Source organism: Lutjanus erythropterus, chromosome 14 (genome assembly GCF_056507025.1).
Source record: "Lutjanus erythropterus isolate fLutEry1 chromosome 14, fLutEry1.hap2, whole genome shotgun sequence".
Classification (NCBI taxonomy): domain Eukaryota; kingdom Metazoa; phylum Chordata; class Actinopteri; order Lutjaniformes; family Lutjanidae; genus Lutjanus; species Lutjanus erythropterus.
This window is the reverse complement of record NC_139330.1, coordinates 34,286,569-34,312,773: the sequence shown is the minus strand read 5'-3', so window position 1 is coordinate 34,312,773 and position 26,205 is coordinate 34,286,569. Positions and strand designations below refer to the sequence as shown.

At 38.1% G+C, this 26,205-nt stretch overlaps 1 protein-coding gene across 1 annotated transcript in view; it reads left to right on the top strand.

The window, feature by feature from the left end:
* piezo1 (piezo type mechanosensitive ion channel component 1 (Er blood group)) overlaps positions 1-26,205 on the top strand; it is a 112,132-nt gene that overhangs the window by 58,106 nt on the left and 27,821 nt on the right. The window contains exons 7-23 of the mRNA XM_084735178.1: positions 4,280-4,451; positions 5,292-5,381; positions 6,844-6,916; positions 9,124-9,227; positions 10,185-10,264; positions 10,505-10,685; positions 12,990-13,095; positions 14,284-14,465; positions 15,296-15,444; positions 16,380-16,538; positions 18,233-18,339; positions 20,021-20,202; positions 20,371-20,547; positions 23,337-23,456; positions 24,694-24,894; positions 25,027-25,231; positions 25,812-25,916. Coding sequence (XP_084591304.1) covers positions 4,280-4,451; positions 5,292-5,381; positions 6,844-6,916; positions 9,124-9,227; positions 10,185-10,264; positions 10,505-10,685; positions 12,990-13,095; positions 14,284-14,465; positions 15,296-15,444; positions 16,380-16,538; positions 18,233-18,339; positions 20,021-20,202; positions 20,371-20,547; positions 23,337-23,456; positions 24,694-24,894; positions 25,027-25,231; positions 25,812-25,916 — 2,393 coding nt within the window. The remainder of the gene's footprint in view (positions 1-4,279; positions 4,452-5,291; positions 5,382-6,843; positions 6,917-9,123; positions 9,228-10,184; positions 10,265-10,504; positions 10,686-12,989; positions 13,096-14,283; positions 14,466-15,295; positions 15,445-16,379; positions 16,539-18,232; positions 18,340-20,020; positions 20,203-20,370; positions 20,548-23,336; positions 23,457-24,693; positions 24,895-25,026; positions 25,232-25,811; positions 25,917-26,205) is intronic.

Below are 26,205 nucleotides of genomic sequence, written 5' to 3'. Positions count from 1 at the left end.
AACTTGAAAAGGTCCTACTTTTGAAGTAAAAGTACCTAAAGGTGCAGTAAGCAATTCTGAAAAAATGGAGATAATTGTCCCATTCCAAGGTTGTCAAATAGTCGCATTTTGGGAATGAGAGTCAACAATCAACTTACCAACCTGTGACTGCTCAAAGTCTCCTGTCATCAGCCTGAAAACAGCCAAGAGGAGGAACACAAGTCTAGTTTTCTCTCATACCATTTGAATTACTTACCTTGCGAGGCAGCTGGAATCGTGAGATCACATGAGAAACCATCTTGCCCGGCTTCAAACTATCCATTTGTGTCTGCACCAAAAGTGGTACAGCCAGTCAGCATCCTAGGAATGGCGGCTCCTGAAGAGGTTAGCAAAGACACGGTGATAGCATCGGTTATATCAGAACTGGAGAGTATTTCTTCTTTGAAAGAAGAGCAAAGAACGTCACTGAAGGCTGTTTTCACTCTTCTCCTGACCGGCTTCAAGTTGAAGTTTGCCCGTGTTAGAAGTGAAAGACAGGTGGTTCTTCCAATCACCTGTCAAGTGTGTTTTGAAAGTGCTTGCCCTTTTCCAAACAGTTTCTAAGGATGACTTCCCCCGATGGTTCTACACAACAAAACAACTTAAGAAAAATGGTTACAGATTTTCACAAAATTAGTAAGTAAAAAAAGTAAAGTAAAAAGGTTGGTTCATTGTTTGGGCATCCACAGTTCTTGACTCCCCATCCATCCATTTTCCATATGTCTTAAAGGGATAGTTCAGCCAGAAATAAAAATTCAGCCATTATCTACTCATCCTAATGCTGGTTGAAGGTTAAAAAAAAAACACTGCTGGATTTTCACAGAAAAACAGTGCTGCAGAATCTCTCAAACAATGGAAGTGAATAGTGACCAGTTTTCATACATAAAAAAACAACAGGATAAAAATATAAAATACCTCCATAGGGCTTAGCTGATGTAATCCAAGTCTCATAAAGCCCCAACATGCCAAGTTGACTGAAAAAATTTTATTTCCACCATGTTTTTAGCCTGAATCTTCACTGTAGATCCTTAGCTTGGAGCCACGTTCACATGCTCATGCACACTGTCTGAACTGAGTATGTGTGGTGTGATGATGTGCAAACAGCATGTTCTGGCTTTAGAAAACTTTGTGGTTTTTTTCCAGTAGTTTTTTCCATTTGAAAACTGGTCACCATGCACCTCAATTGTTTTAGAGATTCAGCAACAACATTTTCCTGTGAAACTCCAGCAGTGTTTATGCAGACCAACAAAATAAACCCGACCCTCAATCAGCATGTGGGTGATTAGATACTGCCTGAACCCTTATTACTTGTTATACACTGGACACTACAGCAGTGTCCTGCGTGAAAGCGTGGGTGTGTTTAACCCATCTATCCACACCAACCTCCTGCTTATCTATCTATGGAATTTGTTGCTCTTTATACTACGCTTTCTGACTTCCTCCTTTTCTCCTGTCATAACTACCACTAAAGGTCACCGTCCAACAATGAACATTATTATATGCATTGTAATAAACTGACTGCACAGATGACCTATAGTAAAGTAATACACCCCAAGAGGCCATTGTTTACAGGGATTTTGGAAAAGCAGGGGGGTGTTGTTAGGCACAACATAAATCAGAGTGACTAACACTCCTCAGCTGTTCTAAAATCACTGTAAATCACAGTGTCACATGGTTTATTGCTTTCATAAAATGGTTACTACATATCTGACAAAGTTTCATAAAATAAACACAAAGCAACAAAAAATGCAATAATTTATTGATAAGAAATAATCATTATTCCACCAAGCACTGTAGTTCTTCAGCAACATTTAGCAGAGTGGTTGCCATCAACAGATGCAGCAACAAGCAGATGCAGTGGAAGCCATGTTTAAAGATTGGGGTGATTATTAACATTTTTCTGGATGTTGCCATTAATTGTGAAATTGCTGAAGTAGTTTTCAGTTCTGTTCACATTCTTCTTTGCTGGTACAGGGAGGTTTGACTCTGGTCAGGTGTTTTAATTGGACAGTGAGAGATTTGGACGTTTCTCCAGCATCTTGCCTCCTTGTAACTTGGATGCCAGTAAGATTGCAGGGACGTTTCACATATTAAGCGCAAGCTAGTTAAAGTTACATCATTAACTTTCCATAGATCATAGATGAGTGTAATTTATCTGCTTTGGATGGAGATAAAAGGTGAACTGGGCTGTAGAAACCAGAGGCAGTCAGCTGTTTCTCCAGTGAAGTGACAGGACACAGTGACTCCCCTGGCTGCTGAAACATAAATCCACACAGGCTCTCTTTGTTCCTCTTGCCAGAATCTCTGTGTTTTTTGTACTTCTGACACCTCTCACCTACATAGTCTTTTTAACAGTCCCAGCATTATTTCTTGACTTTAAGGCACTTCAATCTCTGTCATTCATTTGATCTCTTTCAGCCACTCATTCACAGTTAGACCACCCAAATTTACAACAAACAGTTTGTCTGCTGCAGTAATACTGGTGCAGTGTGGTCACAAAATATTATATTTTGCAACAGCTTCCAATGTAGCTAAGCCAATCATAATGAAGAACAGGGACACTCCATTAATCATATCATTTCCTGTAGTCCTTCAGTAACTTTGAACCTGTCCATGACCTCAGCCAACCTGGACACACTGTATTAGTGCGTCATGGTGTCTCATGATGAGTATCAGAATCCATTTTTAGATGTACCTCTCGTATATTGCCTCTAATTTGCCCTGTCAGATTTGTCATTATCTCATTACAGTGTTGACCACAGGCCTGTCAGACTCCATGGCTCTGTGGTTTATTATTAGTGAATGTGTGAAGTGTGGGAACATAACTGTAAAATGAACTATAAATTCTGTGGTTTAAGTAGCCACATTTGAGGCAGTACAGCTGTCACTAGCTGAGTTTCCCTCCAAGTGTTTTTATACTAAGATGAAAGAGGAGCTGGAATACAAATGCAACACCTGATAAAAATTTGATCTAACTGTTTTTACAGTGTTGAAATGGTGATAGATTGTTGTCTGATTTATATGACCATTAGTTAAGATAGTGAAATATTATACTCTATATTTAACATTTCTTGAATTGTCCATTCATGACGGATAATAAAAGTTTTAAGATTGATTTCTTTGATTCTGCTTTGATGAAAGCAGCAGACAGTTTAAAGGGATAGTTCAGATTTTCTGAAGAGGTGTTGTATGAGGTGCTTATCCATAGTTTGGAGAAGCAGCAGGAGCACCGCTCAGCAATGTACTGCTGTAGACAGGGTCAGCAGCAAAATGTATTTTAGACACCTAAAAAATCTATATCAGTTTAAGTGTGCGCAAAGTTGTAAGACAGATTTTTCCAAGGAGAAACTGCAGTTATATAAGCTAAATATCACTCTCTGCATAGACAAACTAACCAGTTGATTCCACCGAGCGTGGTACGTCTGTGTTACGGCTCTGATCCGTCCTCCGCACGGCTGCAGCGGCCACCGGCAGCGTTTCAGAAGCATTTCAGCAGCGGAGCGTTTTGCCTGCCTGATTATATTCACTTGAACAGATTTTGTTGCTCTTTCCTTGCTCTTTGTGATTCTACCATGGATAAGCAGGCTGCATCGTAAATAGTTTCTTGTCAGTCTGTCTTTATGATCGGGAATCTGCAAGGGGTCTTTTATTTTGAAAATTATCTGGATTCTCCTTACCTTTTCTGTCTGACTTCCTGCTACAATTCAACTTAAGTTAAAACCATACTTAGTGACACTTTGTCCTTCATGGTCCCAAATATGCAGAGAGAAGACTCTTCACAGCTCCTTCATGAACGATATATTAATCTGAACAATATAAATTCTTATTCTTATTATTGTTGGAAGTATCTTTGTCCAATGTGTTTGCCAATTACATGGCCATACATAGTAATCTGTTTTGCTGTGTAAGTCCTTGTTCTGAATTTGGCCAATAAGACCAAATCTCATTCTCATTACTGGGTGAAAATGATGGTCACAAAGTCTTGTCAACACTTCACAGTAAGGGTACTTTTATTAACACTGGTCAATGCAATAGTAACATTAATTAACCATTAATTAATATAACAATAAGCAAATGTTTCTGTTATTTAGTAAGGGCTTACATGTTAATTAACTAATGTGTGACTGTTCCATCTCAGATGCTCTGGAATATAAATAATATCGGTCATACTTTAATTAAACCCTCCTAATCTTTCATTTGTTCAACATGCGATTAAATAATCACCTCTCTTTGTCTTTATCCCCAACCCCTCTCTCTGTAGACTCTTTGGTCTGAAGGACATCATCATACCAGGAAACTGCTCCTCGCCCTATGACCTCAACCTCAATGCTGATCATGATTGGCCAGTTTATGTCAACCCGGGAATATTGTTGCTCCTCTACATCACCATAGCAACTGTTCTCAAGACAGGATGTCACGGAACACCTAACCAGGTACGTGCTACTTATTTATGTACCTCTTCATTGGTACTGACTGATATGTCCAGAGCGTGAGAAAAAAAAAGGTTGTCATTGTGTGTTTGGACAGTTTAATTTGATAACTGCATGATGGACAAAGACATGCATGAAGCCAACTCTCTTTGGATGTTTGCTGTTGTGATTATTGTAAATCTGTGTGTTAAATGTAACTTGTCAAATATGGCAGCTTGGTCAGTGTCCATTATTTGAAACTTTGACACTGTAGGTACCCCTCTTGCATCAGTTTTGCGCTTACAGTCAAGTTAGCAATAATAAATATGCAATGTCTGGTTAGAATTTCAAAATAAAGGCATAAAAACCACTTGGTTAGGTGTAGGAAAAGATCATGCTTTGGATTAAAATAAGTATTTTAGTTACATAAGTTAATGTAAGTTAATATGTGCTGTAATATGTTAAAAAGAAGTCAGTGTTGACTACTGGGACACAATCCTGGTCTCCTCAGTGAAAATCCTTTGTCATATGACACATCCATCCACCCCACTGTCTCCATATGCTCTTAAAATTACGTCACCTGACTTTGGTGGTGTGGGGAACAAGCAGTGCACCTACAGCATTGTTGTTTGACGCATAGGGTCACTGACCGAGCTGCAGCGACAAGGAGGCACCAGAGGATTTCAGATGGAACACAGGTGCATTCAATAGCTGTGGTGCCAGTGGAAAAACATCAGTCAGGACCCCAGCCAGTCAAAACTTTTGCACAATGACTATGAAAGCTTTTTATTTTATTTTCCAGTTTAAAAAAGCTGTCAGTTTGAATATGTGTTGATTGTCACCTGTTGTGTTTGTGCTTATCAGGTTACGGATGAGCAGAAACAAGAGAAAGGGGAAGAGGTGGAGTTAAGGTCATGGAATCAACAGAAAGATAACTATGAAGATGACACACAGGTAAATACTCACGTTTCTGTGTCAGTCTATTGTACATATTAATATTTAATATGTGCCCAGGAAATAACCTATTAGCCTCTTCCTTACATAACATTCTTCTGGAGTATTATTCAGTTAATTTAAAATAAATAGCTACTGTATAGACATCTGCTGCTTAATTTAATGTTCTGTGCAGGACAGTGAGACTTGTTTATCTGTCTACATTTCTGTCCTGCAAAGTCAATTTTCTGCCTGGTGAGCTATGGTCTCACTGTACCATTAGACATAGCACAGACAGAGGCTCAGGAGAACCACAGGAGCTTTGTAGTTTAAGTTCCGTCATCTAAAAAAACATGGACACATCTGGGCTGAGACACCGCTGGGTTATGACCTCTGGTGCTTATGAGCATTGCCAGGGTTGGGGGCCTGAATTATGTGCAGAGTTTGGGGTGTTTGTGGCCAGGAATAGCTCCAAAGTGTTGCAGGGCTGTTGTTAATGACAGAGGTAGAGAATGGATGAGAGCAGACATACAGTATGTTGTTGTCTTGAGAACAACCACATCCTGCTTTAAGGTGAACACAAGCTCTATAAAAGCAGCCAGTTAGTTTGTATCTCTGCGTCAGACACTTCTCAGTGAATCAGAAAAGAGTCTTAGTGATGGTGTAACCAGGCTTGGGGAGTAACAAGTAACCTGTAATGGGATTACATAATCTGGATACAAAAACGTCCATTACAGGAATGTGATCAGATTACAGATGCATTTAGTAAAAATGGGGATTATTAGATTATAATTTTAAAAATATTTTTATAATCAGTTAATCATTTTGAGTTTTTTTTTTTTTTTTTTTTTTAGAAAATAAATGTCAAAATTCTCTGATTTCAGCTTCTTAAATTTGAATATTTTCTGGTTTCTTTACTCCTCTCTGACAGTAAACTGAATATCTTTGAGTTGTGGACAAAACATTTGAGGACTTCATCTTCAGCTTTGATCAATATTTTCTGATATGTCATGGACCAAAAAACTAATTGCTTGATTCAGAAGATAATCAACTGATTAACTGATGATGAAAATAATTGTTAGTTGCAACCCTAAAAACACTATATTAAGCTAAACAATTTCACAACATTTTATATAGAGGTAATCCAAAAGTAATGGAAAGTAGTTCCATTACTATGATACTTAGATCACATTACTGACTACATTTTTAATAGGTAATAACCCTGGATGTAACTTAAGTGTTTAAAGTGAAAAAACATGGCTCTACCATGCAACACCTAGTTTTAGAATGGAGTTTGGTTTAACAGTCTGCCTTTCAAAAGACCACCAGGAGCAGTTTTAATAATTCACGTAAACTGAGCTGACCTACCTTTGAGTACAATATGAGTAATGCCAATGAATATGATCAAATTGTATATCAAGCATTATCTCAAATGGAATAATATCCACTGAACTTAGTGTGTATGTGTGCTCTTGTGTTGCAGCTCATGCTCCTGTCTATGGGATCAGAAGGCAGCAGAGGAGGAACCATGGCTGGAGAGAGTCAGCCAGATCTGGGTATGAAATATACCATTTTTTTCTGAGAAATTATTTACATAACTACAACAGTATGTAAATCTGTCATTTACCAGGATGTAGGTGCTTATGCACACTCATTGCAGCACATGGGTTTGTTAAATAATCAGTTCTGATTGGTCAATTACAGCATTCTAAGGTCTGTTATTTCTGTATAACAGACCTGTTATTTTGTGTCGAATTATTACATTTTTGTACAGCAGGTCACTATTGTTAAATAAAGCCATAAAATCATTTTAAAATGAATATTTTTGTCATATAAATGTGTGACATTTTTTTTTTCTTTTTTGGAAAGTAAGCATGTAATAAGCAGGATAATGTACGGTGAGCAGGTCATTATTGCGAAGTAAACCTCTTCAGGTCGGGATTTATTTCACAATAATGACCTGCTTACTGTTCATTATCCCTTACATGGATAAGGTGGATGAGGTCATTGAAGGTCAGTTAATCATCACATTATTTCAAAATAACAAATTGTTCTCTCATTCACAATCAAACAATATAATCAGAATGTCCATACAAACAATAATTGTACTGCCCTCCTGATAGTAAGATGAAAATACAATAATTTCAAATATGCAAATTAATTGATATTGAAGGTCTTATTTCTGACAGGAGTCCTGACAGTCTGTCTCCTTGGGTTAATTTGAGAACAGGAAAACACTTAGTATGCTCAATGAGATGATGCTCACTATTTTAATCTCACAAGAATGTGAAGCAGTAGGTCATGGACATTTAAACTCAGTCAGAGTCTCCACCTGCTCTCCCGGTTTGTGTCGTGCAGCAAAGTTTAAAAGGCCTTGGTGAATATAGATCAGAGGGTGTGGTGGTTAATATATAAACATTCTCAGAAAGTCATATTGCTGCTCTCACGGATCTTAAACAGCTGAGTCAATCACAGTGAGCCTGATGACAGGATGTAACCTGATGTATAGAGTTATAACCAACCAGTCTGGAGTGTGCAGAGGTATGTGTGGATATACTGCAGCACCCTGATGTTTCCAGAATTAGGAATCAATAAAGTACATGTATATACATTTTTATGATAACTGCAGACCAATTACCTTACCAATGTCTCTGTTTTGTTCACATCAAATGTTACATTTTGATGGAGATTTACAGGCATTTACTGGTTTGAGAGTGATTAACAATTAATTATATATATATTAGTAATTTGTTCTTGTTGATCCTGTGTTCCATTTTAAATCTATTTGTGCCTCCATGGTCTGCCAATGACCAATTGTAGTATAGATACTCATAAATGTAATTTGCTTATTATTTTTCAGAATGTAAAAAGGTAAACAAAAAAGTACAATGTGAAAAACCTCATACGGGAAAGTAAGAAAGTAGAGCTAGAGGGACAGAGGAAACTCTTAGTTTCTGAAATAATCCTGATGGAACGCAATGATTGATCAGGACAGCTGCTTTACTCTGCTTTACTCTGATTTTACTGTATGAACTTGTAGAAGAACTTGTGTAGAAGAACACACAGAACTTTAATTAACATTAGATCCTGATTGATCCTTTTGGTGTGTCGGGAGATTTAAATAATCGATAAAGTTAAGCTGCTGTGCCTTGTGCATCAATGCACACAGTGACTTTCTTAATGGGGAGACGCCCCACCCTAATTCTGATTAACATGCAGGAGTTAAACTACACTAAAAAAGTAGTGCAGGTCAACCATGACATTATCTGTGTATGTAGCACTTCTTTAATTATATAGTTAATAGATTAAGGAAGTAACAAAGTGGGGTCATTACTATACCTACCTTACAGTACCAAGACAAAAATAGTACTCCTTTCAGTACTACTTTTGATCACACTGTATTCACTCTGCTCACAAGAAACATGACACGTCAGTCAGACCAGCAGACGGCTTGGGAAAAAGTTTGTTTTTTACAGAAGAAAAACAGTAAAATCATTCCCCAAAGTATCTGTTGTAAACATCCATCACAGATCACACACCCACATCCTCCTAAAACTTTGACCTGCTGCAGTTCAGCACACAATGTTCCCATGCTGTGAGTCTGACTTTCATATAGATATCTAACCAGTTATTAACTTTGTGATCACTTCATCAGACAAATCACTTCTCAGAACATGTTACATGTCTTGAAGATATTCTTCAGTCGGTTTGTTCTTATTCTGTGTCATGTTCTGTGTACTGAGATGATTGCTATGTTTGGCAGGTGTCAGCAGCGCCCCCACTGGCCAACAGAGTGAAAGTCCCTTTTACTTGCTGGGGAGGGTGGTCATGCAGCAGAGCTACGTCTGTGCGCTCATCGCCATGATGGTAACTATGACAATAAACCATGATTTTATACATTTATACACTGACATGAGACCAATAGTGTACACTTTGCTATCTGAGCTTGACTATTCAATTAACACTCTAGACTTAATTATATGATATGAATAAGATCTTAGACGTTTGTTCCTGTAAACCTACAGAGATGGGAAGTAACTAAGTACAAACATTTAGTTACTGTACTCAAGTAGATTTTTCAGGTATCTGTACTTTACTTGAATATTTATTTTTTGGATAACTTTTTACTTTTATTCCCTACATTTGAACACAAATATCTGTACTGTCTACTCCTTACATTTTTAAAACAGGCTCATTACTTTAGTTTGAATGAATTTGAGGAAAATTATTGATTAATTTTATATTGCATCATTTGCCTTCCAACATCAAGATTGATCTCAACCTAAATGAATGGAAAAATAACACACATAAAAGTCAATTCCTTGGTGTTTCCATTAGTGTATTTCATGTATGACCAATGGAAAAAGACGAAACAACGTAAAAGATGTGACAAGACAAAATTACATTAAAGATATAACAAGAAGTTAACAATGTAAAAGACAATAAGCTGAAAACCTTATAAAAAATAAGACATAAACTATGTAAAAAAAAAATGTAACAAGAAGAAAACTAATATGAAAGATGTGACAAGATGAAAATTACGTAAAAGACATAACAAAATTATGTAAAAGAAGTCTACTCGACCGCAGACAAAATGTGAGCTTCAGTTAGCTTTGCACAGACACAGTCAGTAGAAATGTCCTTCAGAGGACAACTTTTTACTTTTATACCTTTACCAAGTCAAGACGTTGAACCAGTACTTCTACCATAAGTATCCTCACTTTTACTTGAGTACAGAATGTGTGTACTTTTGCCCCCTCAGAGAGACAGCACACCAGAACAGCATCACATCCTGTTCTCATGTTCTGTGTCCATGTTCTTCAGGTGTGGAGCATCACGTACCACAGCTGGCTGACCTTTGTTCTGCTGTTGTGGGCGTGTCTCATCTGGATCCTGCGTGCCAGGTACTGTTAACACCTGCAGCTGACAGGAACCTGATAAACATACTGATGATCTTTAAATGTGACAGCTTGAACTGATGCTTGGTGAATGTGTTCATTAAAATCACTGGTGTTGTTTCAGTCTGCTCTCTTTAAATGAACAAACACACATCTGAAGTGATTCCAACCCAGTAGTGTAGATTTCCCAGGCTGCATCATGACGGATGTGTTGCCCTGTATTCAGTCAGCTGTGTCTCTTTGCAGGCGACATGCAGCCACACTGTGCTCTCCGTTCATCCTGCTGTACGGCCTGGCTCTGTGCTGCCTGCAGTACGTCTGGGCCATGGAGCTCCAGCCTGAGCTGCCCACCACTGTGGGAACCATGAGCCTCAGACAGCTGGGGCTGGACAGAGCCCAGTACCCCTGCCTCAGACTGGGAGCTATGGTAAGATGAGAGTGTAAATGTTATTCCCACTATGACACAGTGTATGATATTTATCATTGAATGTAACTTTGTCACTGACTCCTGACTGCTGGAAACTGAAACGTGTCCATGAAGTTGTGTGATATAAACCAGGCTTATAGCTTTACACAGGGATATAGAAGAGCATGAGTTCAGCTGGTACGGCCTGTTGACAGAATACCATGAGCTCAACTCCTGTCTTCACCAGACAACATGTTGTATCACATCCACAGTCACTACATATTCCTTCATATGTTTAAACTCCTAGTCCAGAAGAAATCCCAACATATAAATTCACATTCTGAGAGAGAGAGAGAGAGACAAAAGGATGCTTATCTTCTTTAAGCATCTTTTTTTATTTGAGAAAAAGGGCACTGCTTACCAGCATGTAACAAGAAACTTTTTCTTTTTTTTCTACCTCCCACTCAGCTACTAATACTGCCTATACAAGAGGTATAAGAAACAATCTGCAGTAGATTGTGATGCCAAATTGAAAAGTAAAAGAAAAGAATGAATGAATGAATGAATTTACCTTTAGTAATTTTGTGGGGGAGTCTTAAGTCTTTTGAAATAAATTATCAAAGGATCCCATGTAGTATGGATTTTTTGGGTTGACCCTCTAATTGTGTATTTGATCTTTTCTAATTTAAGGAGTAACACTGAGTCATTCATCCAACCAGAAACTTTGGGTGGATGCTCTGTCTCCCATTCCTACGAAATCCTCCACCGTGCAAGGAGTGTAGCAACAGCAAACACATCTTTCATTTTATTCATCATTAATACAGGGAATCCAAAGTTGCCAGTTCATCACTGGGTTGAATGTTGTTGTGAAACGCTTCAGATGAAGTCTGAAATACAGTTGTTCAGCCTATGGCAGGACCAGAACACATGGGTCAGGTCCACATATTTCCATATCAGGGTGGACCTTAGACAGTCTGGCCTTACTATAAAAAGTTTGATGAAGAAGTTTAAATAGAATTAAATTGAATTCAAAGCTCTATCCCATATTACATCAGATAAATCCATTCCAGGCTCTCCCACTCAGTTTGCTCAGATCTTATGAAGTGTTTCTTTATTGAATGACATAATAATATTTTAAATATTTGAGATAGGACTACTGGATGGATCTGACAAAGTGGTGAAACTGGAAACTGAAAAAGGCTGGAGTGTGGTAATATGAATTTGATAACTGGTAGTTTGACAAAAGTTCCATCTGTATAGAGGTCACTGAATGTAATGAGGCCTGCTCTTTGCTGTTGTGCAGACACAGCGTTCAATCTGGCTGTGAGGAAGGTGTGGTTACTGCATGTGGGACCATAGATAGGAAAATCTGTAAAATTGAAATGTTGTCTAAATTGAGACCAAATATTAAGAATGGAAGTTAGCAGTGTAGTTTAGCAGTCAGATGCTAATCTTTTAAATGAACTTGTTGTGCTGACATTGGTCTATTTAGCTGATATTTTCTCACATATATCCATTATAACTGCATAATACTTGAGTGCAGGTACAAAAGTGTGCTCTCTAACAATATTCCAACTTCAGAAAACACTTCTGCGCTCTGTTCCTTTCCAGACATACACATGAACACATCTTACAGCCCAGCATCAGGTTTTATATTGTGACAGTTTATTCATATCAGCTCAGCTGTGGCTGGGATCTTCCACATCATTTGCAAATTTGACATTTGCATGACTTTTTACAGGGAAGTCCATATAGGACTGTGATGATATCAAACACAACAGTTAATCATTTTGTGTTATTTTTATTTTACTTCATAAAAATGATTGCTGCTGTTGTTGTTGTTGTGCACACATGATTCAGACATTCATTACCAAAGACAATTCATGTTAATTTTTTGCACATGCTTAGGTCATGGCTGCTACTTTTATTTCATTTTATTAAAGAAGGAGAGCATGAAGCACTTGACCACTTTTTTTTTGTTAATATCGTGATAAATATTGTTTTGTGGACATTGTATTGTGGCATCATCATATCTTGAGTTTTTGTTTTTGCTGCAATTACTTCTGTGCCCAAGAAGATTCCTGACAGTGATTCATACAAAATACACAGCAGTTATTCCACACATGGAAAAACTCACTAAAAATCTGCTGATGAAATAGTTGGCAGATGAGAATGACACAGACAGTAAAGTGAGGGGATTTTGGTTGTTTTGCAGGTCAGAGGCGTCTCTCTCTGTAACCTGGTGTACCTAATTATTGCTCTCTGTGTTTTTCTGTGCGTTTTTCCATCACCGTCTCTCTCTTTTTTATCTCTGTCTCTCTGCAGCTTCTGTTCACTTTGACCTTCTGGCTGTTGGTGCGTCAGTCAGTGAAGGAAAACTTCAGCAGGAAGAGGAAAATGGCCACACCACTACAGGAAGTCACCACAGGAGGTCAGATATCTGTTACACACACACACACACACACACACACACACACACACACACACACACACACGTACTTTGACACTTACTCATGCTGACATTATAAACAGAGAGGGAACATCTAAGAACACTAACTTCTGTTGGAGCACAGCTTCATTCTGATAAAACACACATTCTCAGCATGAATACACACATTCAGACAAACTTTGATCAAATTCAGATGGGTTTGTGGTTAATGGAATGGATGAGACATAGGACCAATTTGACGGGGCTATTATTTATAACAGATCCTGTAACAACAAGAGGCCCCGCCCCTGGTAACATTCAAGCCCTGCCTTTAATACACACACAGGATCCACCCACAACAAGAGCTGCTTAATACAAGCCCCGCCCCCAACTTTTTCTCTTTTGCTAAATTAAGACTAATTTACTGTCCTTGTTCATTTATCATGAAACTCACTTCATTCAAACTGGACAGAAACAAATTAAAAAAAAAAATTATCTTAGTTCATCTTTCCTTTGTCCTTCCTGGAGTTGAAATCCTGGTCAGAGTCCCTGTAAATCATCTCTGAACTGTAATTTCTGTTGTCAAACTTGCCCCCACTGGACTCAGAGGCTGTGTTCGATCCTGTGTTCTCTGGGAGGCTGTTGAACCTGGTTCTTTTGTCTGCTCATCCAGTCCTGGTTTTGATGCTCATTCTGGGTCCCCTTTACAACTTTTATCGGGCCTGAAAAGTTGAGCACGACAAGGCCCAAGCCTGACAAAATTCTGTCCAAAACTGACCCGAACTTGGCCCCTGTTAGCATATTTCAGCCCCGAACCAGATTAAAGCCTGCCACTTTTCTTCACAAGCTTCCCTCTATACACCAAACAGTAGGAGTTGGCAGTGACAGGAACAATACATGGGGGAATCTGAATTAGCGGCGACAAAACTGGGGAGAAAAAAAAATACTGCTACTACTACTATTGGTAATAATAATACTACAGCCCAAACTCAACATAAGCCCATGAAATATGTGAGAAATATGACCCAACCCAAACCCATTAGATCCCATTAGATCTCATCAGATCTCATCAGGTTCAGACACACATCTCAAGCTCTTGTCCCTTCCGCCTGGGAATAAAACATGACATTTCTTACAATTCTTTATATGTAATACATTCAAACTTTCATTCCATATATTTATCCTCGTCAGAAGAGGGGGCTGCTAATGAATCAGTGCTGAAGGTTCTTGGAGGCATGGTGATGAGCTGCTACGCCAAATACTGGATCTACGTGTGTGGAGGGATGTTCATCATGGTCTCCTTCGCTGGAAAACTTGTTGGATACAAGATCATCTACATGCTGCTGTTCCTGATCTGCCTCTGCCTCTATCAGGTAAGAACAGGCCCACAGAATAATAATAATTATAGTGGAACCTCATTTTGAGCTTTTTTTCTTGGTTACTTCAAACTGTTTCCACCAGTTTAAAGAAATGTGATCCTGTAAGTCGTTATAATGAGAAACTTTCTTGAAATAACTCAAAATAATAAGTTGGTGTCTCATAATAATGACTTCGTATCGGAAGATAATGAGTAAAATATTAATGTTTGGAATAAAACAAAGTATAAATTAGGGAGAAAAATGCTAAACAAAAAATACAAAAAAAATTAAAAAGAAGCAAATAAATAAATAAAAGAAAAAAGGTAAGTGGCATGAGTGTATATATGTATGTTATTTGTTCCATCTGGTAAATTTAAATATTACATGTAGGGGGGTCAGATTTGAACCACTTAATTGTGATGCATTTAATTGCTGTTGCTGTCAGTATATGTAAAAGATATTCTTTTGCTCGTCCATTTTTGTTCAGTGACCAGCGGTGTTAGACGCAGTAGTGATATCCTCAAATCTTTTGTAAGATTTTGATGAAATACTGTTTTCAGAGCCTCAAAAATCTTTTCCAAAGTGTTTTTAATTTAGTGCATGTCTAAAATATGTGGGTATGATTGTGAATTTGTGTGCCACAATTTCTCCAACATTTATTTGAGTGTGATGAACCCGTTTTAGCTGCTGTTTCTGGTGTCCAAACAGCATGATATTTTGAGAAAGTTTCTCATTATAATGACTTACACAATCTTTTTTCATCACACTGGCAGAAATGAACCACCATATGTTTCAAATGAAGTGTTAATTCTAAAAATTGTGAGTGACTTGTTGGTATTTCCCAGGTCTACTACTCTCTGTGGAGGCGTCTGTTGAAGATTTTCTGGTGGCTGGTTGTGGCCTACACCATGCTGGTGCTGATCTCCATCTACACCTACCAGTTTGAAGACTTCCCTGGATACTGGAGGAACTTCACTGGTTTCACAGAAGAACAGTACGTTCTTTTACAGCAGGGGTGTCAAACTCAGTTTAGTTCATGGGCCACATACACATACAGCGCGATTTGATCTCAAGTAGACCAGACCAGTAAAACCAGTGCATAAAAACTGATAAATAACAGAATCTCCAAATTTCTTCCCTTTTACTACAAAGGTGTAAAACTATCTGAAAACATTCAAAAATAAGTGTAATTTCAACAATATAAATCAGGAATAGCTGTGCGTTTTATTGGAAAATTGGAATGAGTGACCTCTCTGTAAATTTTACACTGTGCAAAGTCAACTAGTGGGCCAAATTGGATCCTTAGGGGGGCCAGTTTTGGCCCATGGGCCATATCTTTGACACCCCTGTTTTACAGTGTCTTCCCCTACCCTGCTGATTCTTCTCTCTCTCTCTCAGCTGTAGACTGGTTCTGTTCTCATTATAAGTTTGCAATTTCTATTTAAAAAAAAAAGAGGCCAAGAACAGCCATGCTCATAATTTTAAAATATAGATAATTAGGTTGTATTTGTGAGAAAAGAAAAGGTTATTTCGTCTGATTACTTAGAATGTTTATCTGAGATCAGACATGCTAGTAGCAACTGATTGAAGCTGATGTCAGATCAAGGAATTCTTATTATTGAATATCAGGTCATTAGATGAAATGTTTAGTGTCATAGATTTTAGCATCAGTTTTTAGCAGCTGTGTCTAGCTGTTTGACATTATGGTAAATTAGCTGTCCCATAAAGGGATCACAGTTCACAGGTGTCTGTAGGCCATGTAGAAATCTCACAGTCTCACACAAACACATTACACATACACCACATGTTTCATGCATCATTACAAATGGTGATTATCAGGCCTGTAGATGTGAGATCAGGGCTCAGGGCAAAATTAAACTGTGTTCCTGAAATAATGAGGGTGTAATCATGTCCCCCTGTGGTCCTCAGGCTGGCAGCAATCGGTCTGGAGACGTTTGCTCTGTCCGAACTCTTCACCAGTATTCTGATCCCCGGCTTCTTCCTGCTGGCCTGCATCCTGCAGCTGCACTACTTCCACAAACCCTTCATGAGAATCACTGACCTGGAGCATGTGACACCTATACACAAGTAACACAACCGACACACTCCTACACTGCTGCTCATGTCCCAGCAAATATTTGTGTGTGTGTGTGTGTGTGTGTGTGTGTGTGTGTGTGTGTGTGTGTGTGTATGTGTGTTTTTTTTATATTGCTAGCAGATTTAAACTTAGTATCTGTGTAGTGTTTAGTTAGGAGAGGGATTAAATCATGTGAAGTGTAGAGGACTGTTGGACATTTTTAGATGAGGAGGAGCACAAAGGAGAAATGGAAAAACTGGACTGGATAAACACTTTCTTGGAAATGTAAACAAAAACTTTTCCAACAAAAATCCCAACACACACTTCTTTGGGTTTGGCTTTGTGCGGGGTGGGCTTGTCACCATAAATCACATTTTACTGGACACATTTATGTATATTCCTCAAGATAAGTCATCAACCCTGACATGACATTATGCAGAAAGAGAAAAGAATGTTTAAAATAGATATGGTATATAAGAGGAAGTGAATGATCAATTACCACTGAGACACAGGGTTAGAACTTGGAAAATGTTTTTATTTCAGCCTTTAAAGAAAACATGATCGAAGCATGGAGACTATAGCAGAGGTACAGATCACATAGGTCACATGATATATTTCATTAATTCATTTTATATTTCAAATGTTTGAAAGTTAATTATTAGAATTTTCTGCACAAAGATTTGTTTTAATTTATTTCATTTTAAGAAAATGTACCTTATCATGAAAGTCTATGATTCAAAATGCTGAAGACATAAATCACATTTTTTTTCCTGGGATATGCTCACCACATCTCTGCTTACAACCATTAATTATTACTCTAAAAATGTATTCTGATACAGTTAACTGTTCACATTACCTTAAAGATATAGTCAGTAATGTAATCCAAGTATCATAATATTAAAGTAATGTAACTTGATTACTTTCCATTACTTTTGTACTTTGTAGTGTTTTTAGGGCTGCAGCTAACAATTATTTTCATCATAGATGCTTATTTTCTCAAATAATCGCTAAGTTGTTTGGTCAGTGAAATGTCAGAAAATGGTGAAAAATGTTGATCAAAGCCCAAAATGACATACTCAAAAATATTCAGTTTACTGTCAGAGAGGAATAAAGAAACCAGAAAATATTCACATTGAAGAAGATGGAATCAGAGAATTTGGACTTTTTTTGTTCAAAAATGGCTCAAAACAAATCAATTATCAAACTAGATGCAGATTAATTTAATAGTCTATTAACAGTAAATGAATCATTGCAGCTCTAAGTGTTTTATATTTCTTTTAGGTTTTAGGTTTATTAGTTTGTCCAGCTGTTTCTTCCTTTGTTGTGCACTTTTAATTGGTTTATTGATTGATATCAAGACAAAAAAAATGTCTAAATTTCCATCAAGTGAAGCATTTTTTCACTAGAGGCCATGATAATGAATTGACAACAGAGGATGCACTGTGTATTGTAGTATGTCATTCTGTACTTTAAAATTGTAATCTGTAATCTGATTTCATTTTATTTATCTGTAACTGTAATGGAATGTGTTACTTTTTTTGTGTCTAGATTACATAATCCTGCTACATGTAATCTGTTACTCCCCAAGCCTGACTGTTTGCTTTCAAACCTGTGTTTTTTGTGGTGGTGTTTCCTGCTATCATGTATTACCTCGGACAACTGTATTTCTCCTTTTGCAATAATTAATGAGACACTCTGTCTCCAGGGAGAAGAGCAGTGAGAAGACTGAGCCGACTGACTCTGGTAATGTGGAGGTGAACTCTGAAGAGGAAGATCTGGTGACCAACATCGATGAGGAATCTGAAGATGAAGGTAGAAAAGAAAACAAACAGTTTATATTGACACATAAATTATTATTCATGTTGCTCCTTTATTTATTATCACAAGCTACTTACTAATTATAATCACAAGTTTGCATTTAGATGTTCATCAGAATAGTCAATAAATGTATTCATGTTACTTTATAATGTGTAATTACCATGTAAGAACAGGAATCTAACTGTGAAGCACCACTACCTTTACAAAACTGATCACTGATCACTCTCTCACCTCAATGCCCCATTTAATGCTTAATATGGTACACTGTTAGCAGCATTAGTTGTATATTTGCATTATGATTGATAGCTGACTCTTTGCTGAGGAGAGCAAAGTGAGCATGAAATGTGTTTATCTTATCTGACCATGTGGCCTCACAGCTGATGGCAGCGCTCCTGCTCTTTGCAGCCTGTGATGTTCTGGATCATTTGCTACATATCTTTGGTGTTGAGGTCTCTCTCCAGTCTCTGTTGGTGCCTCTGATTTTCCCCTTTGATGCCATCTTACCAGGATAGATAGACGGTCTCTTCTGGCACAACCTGAGTCTAGAGTTGGTCTTATTTCGCCCATTTTATTTTCCTTTGACTGAATGTTAGTGGAATAGCCTCAGGTCTAAGATGGGTTAGTTTAGCTTTCTTCCTGAGTGATTGTCTCAAGGTCCATTTAATTTAATCCCTGCGTGTGTATTTCTGCTGTAGGTAATACTTGTTTCAGCAATAAAGGTGAAAAGATCACAAATTTAAACAAAAATGCTGCAAAGTTAATGGGAACTGCTGACTGCCACATAAAAAAAAACAACAGTGGCAATTTATATTGACACACAAATGAGTAATTATATTCCAAGTATTATATTCCTTCCCTTCATATATCATTGTGTGGATCAGTGCCACGCCTCAGTCAGTGCTAAATATGGCACACTTTTTGCAGCATTTCTCATGTATTTCCATTATTATGGACTTGACAGTTCACTCTTTGATGCAGAGATTAAAGTGAACATTAAATACTTCATCTGGCACCGTGGCCTTAGGAGGATGTGAGCGCTCCTCCTGCTTTTATAGTTGGCGATGTTCTGGATCACACACAGATATTTTTGGTGTTGTGTCTGTCTAAGTTGTTTCCAGCCTTAGTTTCATTTCATCCATTTTACGTTTTTATGAACAAACATTAGGCAGTAGTAGACTTAGCTTGGGTTAGCTTAGCTCTTATCATGACACTCTTCATAATCCCTGCACTTCATTTTTTATTGTTGCTGAGTGTAATACTGTCATAGGTAATACAGTTTATGTGAACCACTGATGGCCACATTTGCATATACCTCTATTATAGTAGTAACCATTATTATCATGAGTCTGCCAGTTACTCTATGGTCATATAAAGCTTTGGTGAGAAAAACAAAAATAAAAAAAAATGATAAATAGAAATTGAAGCTGCTCTGGAACAGTGATGGCTGTAATGAAGTCAGGGCTGTGGACCAGATACTTCTGCTGAAGTGTTGCTTCTGTTGTAAATTTCAAGAAGCTTACATGAGTGTTTTTATTTCTTGTAAAAACTTCTTTTATTTATCTGACTTTTGGTGGTGTGTCCATGCAAGTACACTCAAGACAGCAAAAAAATTCTTCTCAGTTGTTTTCTGTTTTTCTGTTTCTACTGTTCCTTCTTCTTATCCTCTCACTCTCAGTCTCCCGTCCCTCAGTGGAATTGGTGCCCAGTAAGTGGGGTCTGGTGATGGACAGGTTACTGGTTCTGTCCAGAAGGTTCTCGGACATTCTCACCAAAGTTCAGGTGTTTCTCTGGAGGCTTCTGGAGCTGCACATCCTCAAGATGGTGGCCTTCTTCTCTGTGTGGGTCGCACTTCAAGAGGTACAGTCTGTAGGAATGGCTGCTGTGTATGTGAAAGGAGTGACACAAAAACTTAACCTCAGAGATGATGACCTAAACAAATATCATACTTCACATAATCTTGAACATGTTCATTTTTCATGAGTGTGTGATGACCTAAATGCTGTTCATTTGTGTGTTTATGTGTAGCCATCTGTGATGAACCTGGTGCTGGTGGTGTTGTGGTCTCTGGCGATGCCCTACAGTCGCTTCAGACCCATGGCTTCCTGTCTGTCCACAGTGTGGGTGTGTGTCATCATCGTGTGTAAGATGCTGTACCAGCTCAGCGTCGTCAACCCGGTCGAGTACTCCAGTAACTGTAGCCTGGTAAGACATGTCTGCACACACATTCGCTTCATTAACAGTATCTGTTACAAGAGTTATATTTCAGTTATTTTGCTTCAATGGTAAGAAAGAACTTGTGGAAGCTACCAATGGGACTGTCTGGTTCTGAAGGTAAAATAAATGAATAAAGACGTACAGTCACTGTAGCTCAGTCAGTGGAGCGTGTGTCACATGTACTGAGGCTGTCAGTCCTCTGCAGTGACTGCTGCTTCGACTCCTGCCTGTGGCCCATTTTTTGCGTGTCATCCCTTCTCTCTTTTCCCCCTTTCCTGTCATATCTTCGGCTGCCACTATCAAATATAGACAAAAAAGCCCAAAAAATAATCTTCATTTCCCAGTCTGCCCCTCCATAAAAAAAGTTCCTGTCTTACAATACCACAATGTAAAAATACTCCATCACAAGTAAAAGTTTGTGTCCCCTTGAAATGTCCGGTGTGTAACTCAATTCTGTTGCCTCCAGTGCAGCTTGCAGCGTCTCTGTATCAGGCTGTGTTTCTGTATTTGGGTTTGTTTTCTCACTTTGCAGTATTTTCTGTGTCATCCACTTATATATACCAGAGCATCCTCAACTTTTTTCCGGGGACCCAGTATTTTGAAATTACAAACCATTGTGACCCAGTCCAGAACAAACCTTATAATTAAATTCTGGTAATAGTTGTAATTTGTGCATAAATTAACCTTCCTGGCTATTTTTGCATCACTCTAAATTACCTTGATGCTTTTTATCAAAAACATATACACACTGAAACTGAAAAACTAATGATTATTTTCATAGTTGATTAATTGGGTGATTATTTTCCTCAGTTAATTGATTAATAATGTCAGAAAATGCTAAAAGCAACTTTGGATAGAATGAATGTGATGTTTTCATCACATTATCTGTGTTTTCCAAAATGATGTATTTTGATTCAGGTGCATCCCTGGTGTTTCTCATTCAGCGGAGCAGCAGACCTTTTTGATTCACTGATAATTCAAAGATGTTTGCAGTGATTTGGGGATTTTGAACCAGGCTCTGGTCACAAAACATATGCCAGCTTTATTCCTCTGATCATGGACGCCCAGGGGTCAAAGAGCTGCAGCGGAACAGGAGTATCAGTGAATCCTTCCCTCACACACACACACCACATCAAAGACCAAAGCTTTATTAGAACAATAATGTGGCACGTTTGTGCTGAGTCTGGACGCGGCCTCGGTTGCCCCCGTGGTGAAACTAATAGCTGCTAAACACACACACATGCCAGCTGAGGGGGTTGGATGTCTCTTGTTGTGGTGGTGTACAGTAATCTGTTCAATCTTACCACTCTATGTCTGCAATTAGAGCTGTTTACAACGCATCAGGCTTGATATAGAACAGGGGTTTTTCCACGCTGCTGCTCAACCAGTTTTACTCTCAGCCTCTCACAGAGGAACACTTCACCTAAACATGGAAACTCTGATGTGCTGCTCAATATTGAAAAAATCATCGCTAAAATTAGGTTGAAATAAGTTATTTTCCTTTTTCATTGAATGTCTGCATTATGCCAACAGTACAGTCGAACACAGTCTTTACCAAAGCGAGGGTTTGGGCCCACAGGTGGGTCACAAGAGATTTTATCTGGGTCCTGAAATAAATAGAGGAAATTCTGCAAATTTGAGATTTATATCTACAGTACAACTTTTATAAAGCATTTAAACGTGTTCATTGTTTTACTGATGGGAGGAAAAAACAACCTCTTAATTCCATCTAAATGCAGTTATTTTATTTCATGTACTAAGGAGGCTAAACTGTCTTGTGTTGTTTTCCTGATGAGAGGAAATAAAAACAAGGTGCTGGTCTGTTAACTCAGCCTAAATGAATGTATTTTTCATTTACAAAGTTTTAACATGTATTTATGTTTTCAATAAAGCCTCAAGAAAATACAGGGTAAAAATAGCAGTAAAAATGGTCAGGAACGTTAATTTGTGCACAAATGAACTATTACTAGAATTTATTTATAAGGCTTATTGTGACTTGGGTCACATTGATTTGGTCATTTTAAAAAAATGGGATGTAGATGTTCATATACATTTAATTCAGCTCAACAGATGCACTATAAAAAATAAATGAATAAATAAATAAATAAATAAATAAATAAATAATAGTTGAGACGACTGCAACACGCTGCAATAGATCTTTTATTTTTGAGCCCAAATTCAAATTCTTAAGGTTTGAAAATGTTTTACCAACTACTTTTTTTTGAGATACTTTACTTTTTTTTTTTTTTTATAGATAAACTTAATGCTTTGAATTTTAGAAACTAGTAAAGTAAAGTAAATTAATTCAAGTTTATCTAAAGAAGAAACATAAATGATCTCAACTAAAGATTACAGGTCAGCAAAACTTTTTAAAGTTTATTTCAAAACTTTAGAGTTTGAGTTGGGCTCAAAACTCAAAAATCTATTGTAGCGTGTTGCCTTGAAATTTTGAGTTTTCTCAACTTTTTCTTTTTTACAGTGTAGGTACAAAGTTCAGAGTGATCAGAAGACTTCCACACTTCTGTTATGGAAAGAAAAAACCTCTAGAACTTAGAATTGCAGTAATTTCCTAAAACAGCTGATACATGTAATTTTACTCAAACAAAACATTTTCTGTGGTGGATTCATCCACATCTGGTGCTCAGTGAACATTATGAGTGGATTATTCCCACTTTGTCTTCTATGAAAGAAAGAAGCATCATGCTCCAGTGGGAGCTGCAGTGATAAGCTGTTGATCATCCTGACTATGATGTGTTGACTTTGTCTTTTCCTCACAGCCAAATCAGACCAACCTGTTACCAGAGGAGATGATCAACTCCACTCTGTATAAGGAGCCGGTGGATCCAGCCAAATGGTTCGGCATCAGGAAAGATGCTACTGTACTGGGATACAGCAAGGTGTGTTCAATGTACTGTATGTTTAATAGATGTGATTCCAGTAAGAATTCTCCCATGTATGTATATACAATACACAGTGTACTGTATGTGTGTAATGTTAATATGCTATATCTATTTTTTCCCTCATTAACAATACATGCTGATGCTTTGGGTTTTTTTCTCTCTCACTGAGATTTCTGCCCTGTCTGCACTGTTTCTGGGGAGGGAGGTCTGTGTTAAAGGGACAGTTCACCTCAAAATCAAAAATACATATTTTCCCCCTGCCCTGTAGAGCTGTTTATCCATCTAGATAGTTTTGGTGTGAGCTGCAGAGTTTTGATATCAGCCATAGATATGTCTGCCTTCTCTCCAATATAAAGGGACTAGTTGGCACTCAACTTCAAATGTATTTGAAAAAACTCAACAGCAGTGTCTCTTTCCAAAAATCATGACCTGGTTACTCAAGATAATCCACAGACCTAGCTGTGAGCAGTTTCATGTGGGAGCTACTTTCTGTCTATTTTTTTCTCCCAGAAAGAAAGTAGTTCCAACATGAAACTACTGCACACGAAAACAATAAAAGGATAATTAGCACTACAGGCCAGAGAAAAAATGTGTATTTCTGATTTTGGGGTGAACTGTCCCTTTACAGTTGCTGTAATTTTTCAGTGCTGTGAGCAGCAGAAATGAAGAAGAAACTTTCATTTGTTAGACTTTTGTAAAACCTGGGTAAATGAAACCAAAACTATTTCCATATACTAGATTAGTTGATACTACTAAGTGCAAATGAGGAAAAAACTGTTTTGGAATTTGGGTGAACCAACCTTTAAACAATATATTTAAAAATATCTATAAAAACTGTTTTAAAATCCCAACTATATTTAAGTTCACAGTTCTGTCAGTACTCTGGATGTTTCACATCCAACCCTTGGAATACTTAGGGGGCTCCTCCATGATCTGTTAGAACAGGAAATTAATTTATTGTATATGTGTATGTCTCTTTGTGTTGAGATTGCGGTAAATACTGTTGTCTGAATCTTCAGTTAGTGTTAAACAGCTTTCTCTGATTAGACCGAGACTAGACTTTCTTATTTTTGGAGTAAATCCTGGATAAGAGTAAAGTTCCCAAACAGAGTCTTTCCTTTATGTGTTGAGTCTGTTGATGTATTAAAGTGCTTTGGCTCCACCTCACAGCTGATCTAAAGACCCAGTTAATTCATCTCATCATTGACCTCATGTCCTGAACGCCCTCTTGCAGAACCATCTATTAGTGCTGATGCTGTTGGTGTTTGAGGCGACGGTGTATCGTCACCAGGCTCATCACTACCGTCAGCTCCAGCGATCTCCACCCACCATCCCCGCTCTGTTTCCCAAAGCCACCAGGGACACTCTGAAGCAGGGCCTGGTCCCCTGCTTCAAGTACCTGCTCAACTACACCTTCTACAAGTTTGGATTAGAGGTAACTATAGAGATCGCCGGGGCTGTTAGGACCAGAAAATATGGATGTAAATGAAGGAAAAAAAAAACATTTAATTAGAGTTTCTATTTTTATTTGATTTCAATCTCCAAAAACCTCCCCTCTTTTTCCAAGATTTGCTTCCTGATGACGGTAAATGTGATTGGCCAGCGGATGAACTTCCTGGTGATAATCCACGGCTGTTGGTTGGTAGCCATCTTGGTGAGGCGGCGGCGGGCAGCTATCGCTCAGATCTGGCCCAAATATTGCCTCTTCCTGTCCATCTTCATGATCTACCAGTACCTGCTGTGTGTGGGCATCCCGCCTGCTCTCTGCATCGGTCAGTCCTCATTATCAACTTCAGCAATGTGCCATTTTTAATATGACACTGTTTCCATGATAAATAGTACGCTAACTCATAAAAAGCACATGTGGCTCCTGGGGTTTCTTAAACAAATGCTCCACAAGAAAGAACCACAAAGAACCATCCCACTCAGGGGTTAATTTCTTATCCATGAGCTTTTGGCTGAACCATCCGACTGGGCTGTTGTGTCCATATTCCAGTGGTTCCTGGACTGTTTCACATCTGTCCATTTTGTAGATAAAAATATCTACAACTCCCTCTCACTCACTCACACATACATACACACACATCCTTTGCTTGGCCTGCTACATACAATGAAATTACAATTTATCGTGAAATGAATGCAAAGTGGAAACTTCAGTGTGTTACATTGTACATGTTATATTTTAAAACAGGATGATTCTCCGTGTTTATGGGTTAAAGTTTGGTGTTTCCCTATATGGCATCAGATAGATCTGCTGTACAAATGTGTAACTGTATTAAATTGTGTACTGTGTCTACTGCTGCTTACCAACCTGTACCTGTCTGTGTGTCCTGTGTGTGTGTTCTCCTGCAGACTACCCGTGGCGCTGGAACACTCCGGTGTTGATGAACTCAGCCCTCATTAAATGGATCTATCTGCCCGACTTCTACACTATACCCAACTCCAAAAACCTCATAGGTCAGTTTGTGTGCTTCTCTGTGTCTTTGTCAGAGTCAGTTCATTCATTCATTTATCTGTATCATTTCATCAGAAATACTGTGTGAACCAGTTTATTTCAATCAGTTCCACTTTGTCCGTCACTACTTTTCAGTATAAAGAAGCTCAGTGTGATTTGCTGGGGGGTATTTCCTCCCCTCTGCCTCTGTTGAATTATTATTTATCTCTTGTGGGGACAAAAGTTATCCCTCTGTCCTGTAGACCTGTGTTTCGCAAAGTTTTTTTCTGGGGACCCACTTTTTAAAAATGT